The sequence below is a fragment of the Myotis lucifugus genome, unplaced genomic scaffold, assembly GCF_000147115.1.
Source record: "Myotis lucifugus unplaced genomic scaffold, Myoluc2.0 scaffold_131, whole genome shotgun sequence".
Lineage (NCBI taxonomy): Eukaryota > Metazoa > Chordata > Mammalia > Chiroptera > Vespertilionidae > Myotis > Myotis lucifugus.
Window position 1 is genome coordinate 1,205,888 of NW_005871179.1, and position 6,011 is coordinate 1,211,898.

Consider the following 6,011-nt stretch of genomic DNA (forward strand, 5'->3'; position numbering starts at 1 on the left):
GCAGGTTACTCTGGGGAACCTTCCCTAATTCTTCCTGGGACTCCTTCTCTTTGCCACTTGTGTATACTTCTATCGCCACATTACTCACTCTCTTGACTTTTTTTTTTTAAATCCTCATCCGAGGATATGTTTATTGATTTTAGAAAGGGGGGTGGGGAGAGAGGGAGAGAAACATTGATTTGTTGCCTCCTGCAACTGCCCCAATTGGGAACTGAACCGGAAACCTTTTGGTGCACAAGACAATGCTCAACCAATTAAGCCACCCAGCCAGGGCACTCATACTGTTGACATTTTGTAGACCAGTCTGCTTCCCCATCAGTCAGAGAACTGAGGGCAGGGATGGTCCCATTCATTTTTTGCATCCCTGATGCCCAGCACATGTTAATTAATCGGCTGATTGAATGCTGGTTATTCTAGGTAATTCTGTTCCCTTCTCTGTAACTACTCAATTAGTGAACAAGTTCTGCTAAAGACAGTTTCCTGCACATTTCTTTATACTATTCCTTTCTCTCCATCTGCACTGCTAGATCTTAGCATTGAGCTCTTTGAGATTACAGAGGAAGGGTAATAATCAGTCCAGGAGGCTTCCACAGTGGTATTCCTCAAGCTTGAAAAATGAGCCAGAGATATTTGGTAAAGAAAGGTGGGAAGGGCACTGCAGGCAGATGAAAGAGCATAATTAAAGGCATAGAGGTGTGAAACAGTTTGGTCTGCATGGAGGAAAAGGAGGGATTAAGCATGTGTTACTAACGATAAATATGCCTGGCTGAGACTAGTGGAATGAGAGTAGAAAGACAGGGCTAGGTGGGAGCTTGAGCTTTGGTGTTTTTCTCTATACGCAATAAAATAGGTGTCTAGCCTGGCCTATGTGGCTCCGTGGTTGAGCATGGACCCATAAACCAGGAGGTCATGGTTCGATTCCCAATCAGGGCACATGCCCAGATTGCGAGCTCGATCCCCAATAGGGGGCATGCAGGAGGCAGCTAATCAATGATTCTCTCATTGATGTTTTTTTCTCTCTCCCTCTCCCTTCCTCTCTGAAATCAATAATAATAATAATAAAAATAGATGTCTGTACAGGGAGCAGTGGGGACATGGGTGTGTGTGTGAATACTTGTACCTAAAGGATCAGGTAAAACTTAGGTTTTATTATATTTGTATTATTTGTAAACAGTTTATTTCTCTGCTTGCTGTGTGGCTGGTATAGCACTTTACTTACATTATCTTATCTAACCCTCACAATATCTGGTGAAATAAGTGCTATTACCTTTGCCTAGGAGCGGGAAGGGAGGCTAAGACAGATTTACACTGTTCCCAAGGTCACAGTTAGAAAGCTAGCCCAGATCCGAAGAGTCCTTAAGCCCTGGATTATAGTCTGCTAAAGGGAGCTTCTTGAGGTCAGTGATCCCGTCTTTGCGTGTGTGCGCGCGCAGACCTAGGTCTTAGAAGACACCTAGTAATCATCACCAGCTGAATCAATGAGTGGACGACCTTTTCCTTTCTCCACCCGAGAAGCACGTGGTTACGTCCCTGGTAAACCTCCGAGCCCCTAGGGGGCGTGTGTCCACCTCAGCGCAGCCGGGCTCCCTTGCGGGCGCCTCGCTTGCTCCGCTCCTTTGACTGGAGCTCAGCCAATCCCTGCGCTCCGAGAGAGCTGGGGTTCGGTGGGCGGGGTCCCGGCGAGGCCCCGCGGGCCGCTGGGAGGGGCGGCGGCGGCGGTGCGGACGAGCAGGCGGAGGCGGGGGCCGGACGCCGGGGCTCAGGTGAGCACGCGCGCCCTGCCGGCAGTTCCCTTCCCCGGGGCGGCTGCCCGGCCGCCCGCGGTCTTGGCGACGGCTCCTGACTTTGACCTCTGAGTTACCGGACAGGTGATCACGAGTGTCCGCTGTGGCCCCGGCCGGGCCTGGCGGCTCTCCTTCCAACCGGGGGTTGGAGGTCGAGTCTGGGCGCCCCGCTGTCCTCGGGGCCAGGGCCTCCCGGTCTCGGACACGTGGGTGAGGACGGACGCCGCTGGCGAGGCCGTGATCGTGGTGGGATAGGGGCCGGGGCCGGGCGCCCAGCGGAGGGAGACGGCTGGATACATGGACCCTGACCTCACCTGCGCCCCCACCCCTGGCCCGGGCTCGAGTCAGGGTCAGGGTTAATCTTCAATCCCGTTAGGTATCCTCTGCCCTTGTTAGCAGCTCTCGAATCCCGGACTTCGGGCTTGGACCTCATTGGGCCTCCGGGGCCCGGCACAAGGGCAGGTTTGCCGGCAACCGGTTGACCTCTACCTGGCGTGCAGGCCCCCTCCACGCCGAACTGGAAATACGCATCACCGTGTGTGCGAGACCCTTGGCCTCACTCGTATTGCTCCCCCGGGGGGCGACTGGTTCGAGTCTCGTAATCATCAGAGGCACCTGCTGTCTTCCTGCTGCCTTTTGAAGGCGGGCGGGCGGATGACTCCTGTGGTTTTACATTAGTGTGTTGCTCGAGCTTTCATTCATTCACTCAACAAACTTGTTGGAGCATTTCATGCCAGGCCGGGCAAGGGAGGGAGGTGTTGGGGGTTGGATAGGGCACAGTGGGCCACAGACATTATGGGCTTTGCCCTCTTGGTGCTGACAGTGCTTTGAGGCAGACAAGTGGGGTACGCCAGCACAGGGTGTGACCCAGAGCAAAGGGTTGTAAGTGTTAAGTACATGAATTCATCGACTTACTTGAAAGTGATTGGAATGCGAGTTGGAGGACAGGGAGACCTGGTGCAGCATGTGGCAGGTAATACTTGTGGACTCATACTTGATAGGTTTTAAGAAAAATTGGGAATCTGAATGGAGGGTTGCTGTTTAGGGAAAGTGTTTGCTTATAAAGAGAGAACTTGCCCTGGTGGGACTGGCTCAGGGGTAGAGCGTCAGCCCGAGCACCGAAAGGTCTCAGGTTCGATTCCCGGTCAAGGGCAGGTACCTGGGTTACAGATTTGTTCCTAGGCCAGGTTGGGGCACTTGAGAGAAAGACTTCGTTCCCATTCTTGAAAGGTTGGCACACTATGGAGGGAAGGCCTATGGTCAAGATAGGGCTTGAAGCCCGGCCGGCGTAGCTCAGTGGTTGAGCATCTACCTGTGAACCAGGAGGTCACGTTTCGATTCCAGGTCTAGGCACATGTCCTGTTGCCGTCTTAATCCCCAGTATGGAGCGTGCAGGAGGCAGCCTGTCAGTGATTCTCTCTCATCATTGATGTTTCTATTTCTCTCTCCCTCTCCCTTCCTCTCTAAAATTATATATATATATATATATATATATATATATATATAATATATATATTATATATATATAATATATATATAATATATAATATATATATATTATATATATATATATGCTGCCTACTGCCTCTTAGTGCAGTAGGCAGCAGGTCAGTCTCATAAAAAAGAAAAAATAGCCCTAACCGGTTTTGTTCAGTGGATAGAGCATCAGCCTGCGGACTGAAGGGTCCCAGGTTTGATTCCGGTCAAGGGCATGTACCTTAGTTGCGGGCACATCCCCCGTAGGGAGTGTGCGGGAGGCAGCTGATTGATGTTTCTCTCTTATCCATGTTTCTAACTCTCTATCCCTCTCCCTTCCCCTCTGTAAAAAAATCAATAAAATATATTTAAAAAAAGAAAAAATAGACTTAAAGCTTTATTCGGTAAGCCCAGAGGTCCCCTCATGGGGAACTCTGCTATACATGGTTGCATAATTGTCAAAAAGTATGAGTCATAAAATGGAGAGTCTTGTCCCCTTCCCTAACAGTTGAATCTTCCGAAATTTTCTGGATTGTTTCAGGGACCCAACTGTTGCATAAAGCAGGGTTCTTTCTTGCTTTACTCTGCAAGGGGTGGATGCTCAGTAAATGGTGCCTGGCTGCCTGGTGAGTGGGGAGCTTGGTAGTGGTCCGTTTGGTGGGGAGGGGCAGCTGGTGTTTCCCTAATGCTGCCTTGTGCTCTTCTGCAGACGTCATGTGGCCTGTGTTTTGGACCGTGGTGCGTACTTATGCTCCCTATGTCACATTTCCTGTGGCCTTCGTGGTCGGGGCTGTGGGCTACCACCTGGAATGGTTCATCCGGGGAAAAGATCCCCAGCCCGTGGAGGAGGAGAAGAGCATCTCAGAGCGTCGGGAGGACCGAAAGTTGGATGAGCTGCTAGGCAAGGACCACACCCAGGTGTTGAGCCTTAAGGACAAGCTGGAATTTGCCCCTAAAGCTGTCCTGAACAGAAACCGCCCGGAGAAGAATTAGTAGAGGACACAGGGCCATATGGGTCCTTCCATAGGCCGTGACTGGTCCTGCCACCATGTTGACCCAGCTCCAGAATCCACAGCTGATTTGCGTTGTTGCTTATTCTGGCCCCTCGGGCACCACCCAGCCACACACATACTGGGTGCTCTTCTACAGCCAGGCACATGGACACACTAGAAGCTGAGGGGCCAGTGAAGAGGACGGCCCTGGAGGGTTCTGGCCTGCAGGCTGCATCTGTTGTACGGTGGGCACAGCTGCCCAGGCTTCTGGGCGCACTTCTGGGAGGAGTGTTATGAGATGAACCTGGGCTGTCGGTCCCTGCTGGGAGGCCGTTTGGCCTCAAGCTGAAGTGCATGGGATTGGGGTGTTGCCTTAAGAGAGATACCTCATGTCTAGTTCTCGTTTGCATGGGAAGAATTCAGAAATCTACCTGGTTCCTTCCCTCGTTTGCCCAGTCCTTTGTGCTCACTCTTGCTGAAATCCTGTCCTACGAGCTCAGGAAAGGGGGGGACTCGCTGGGGAGGGGTTGTTCTTGGCAGCCCAGGCTGTTCACCTTGGGGTAGGTGAATCTGCTTGAAAATAATCACCATCTTGCATCCCCCCCCCCCCCCCATCACTGTATAGTGCAAAACTTGATTAAAGTGGCATCTGAGAACCATACTGATCTAATTCTATCTTCCAAATGGTGTGTGGGGTCTCCTCAGGAGTTATGCAAGGGCAGGCATTTCAGGATTTCAGGATCGGATAACATTGGCCTTAACTAAGGACTCCAGGGTCCTGGAGGCTTTGTTTTACTAGTGTGGTTGCCCTGGGTCCTGGAGGTGGTGAGTCCTGGAGGCCCAGGTTCCCAGAGGCTTTCCTATCATGGTAATAAGAGGCTTATTGGACCTTTCAGGATCTAAATTAGAATATACCAGGGTGCTTAACAGTTGCTATCAAATTTTCCAATTCCACACACACACTTTTTCCTATAAAAATAATCGATGTACTTAAAAGAACATTTGGTAGGGATTTTTAAAAAGGGCTCTAGTACAGCTCCCCAGGGCTCGAATACAACTGAAAAGCTAACATTTTGTTATGTTTTTAATAATTTCCCTATTGCTGGAGGACATTTAGGTTGTTTCTGGTTGTTCACCAGTATAAATAGTGCAATGAATATATAAGGCTTTTCCTGAATTTTGGGTTAAATGGTAGGAATAGTAAATGGCATTTTGGATGAAATGGGATGAGCAGTTTTAAGGGTCTCAACACATAATATAAAATGTCTTTCCTAAAGAGCTGTAGAAGATTATACTAAAAGCTACCACTTAAGATGCCGTGGGGCCCTGGCTGGTGTGGCTCAGTGGGTTGGAGCATCGTTCTATACACGGAAAGGTCATAGTTTCGATTCCCAGTTAAGGCATATATCCAGGTTTTGGGTTTGATCCACACAAAGGAGGCGGCCGATTGATGTCTCTCTCACGCTGATGTTTTTCCTCTCCCTTTCTCTCTCAAATCATTAAAAACACCCTCGGGTGAGTGTTAAATAAAAAAGGTGCTGCTGGTGCGGTTGGAAGGGGTGAGAGCAGAGGGCAGGAAGAGGCACAATAACCTCTTGCCTCATGTGGTCAACTGACGTCTAACCTAAGTGAGCAAAGGCAGGTGATGCCCATTTGATGAAGAACAAACTGCCTTTAAAAAGGGGAAGGATCTGAGGCCTGATGGTGTTACCAGGTGAAGGAAGAATTCCTGAACAGGTGGAAATACCAGCTGTGGAAT

At 50.1% G+C, this 6,011-nt stretch overlaps 1 protein-coding gene across 5 annotated transcripts; it reads left to right on the top strand.

Annotated features, from left to right (window-relative positions):
• Nucleotides 1-1,715: 1,715 nt before the first annotated feature.
• On the top strand, nucleotides 1,716-4,913 carry SMIM12 (small integral membrane protein 12). Of its 5 annotated transcripts, none has more exons than XM_006094190.3 (2): nucleotides 1,716-1,763; nucleotides 3,970-4,913. In XM_006094190.3, exon 2 carries the CDS (start codon nucleotides 3,975-3,977, stop codon nucleotides 4,251-4,253), a length of 279 nt encoding a protein of 92 aa, XP_006094252.1. In that variant the 5' UTR covers nucleotides 1,716-1,763; nucleotides 3,970-3,974; the 3' UTR covers nucleotides 4,254-4,913. The 5 variants fall into 5 exon arrangements, with proteins under 5 accessions (XP_006094252.1, XP_014315943.1, XP_006094253.1 ...); XM_014460457.2 differs by having other exon boundaries at nucleotides 1,752-1,868; XM_006094191.3 differs by lacking the exon at nucleotides 1,716-1,763 and adding an exon at nucleotides 1,875-1,994.
• The last annotated feature ends 1,098 nt before the right edge of the window (nucleotides 4,914-6,011 follow it).

Bases quoted from the DNA above. Each gene is read 5' to 3' on its own strand.
- SMIM12 (XM_014460456.2), top strand. From the start codon at position 2,682: ATGAATTCATCGACTTACTTGAAAGTGATTGGAATGCGAGTTGGAGGA. The intron at 2,758-3,969 runs GTAATACTTGTG...GCTCTTCTGCAG, and splicing joins CCTGGTGCAGCATGTGGCAG to ACGTCATGTGGCCTGTGTTT.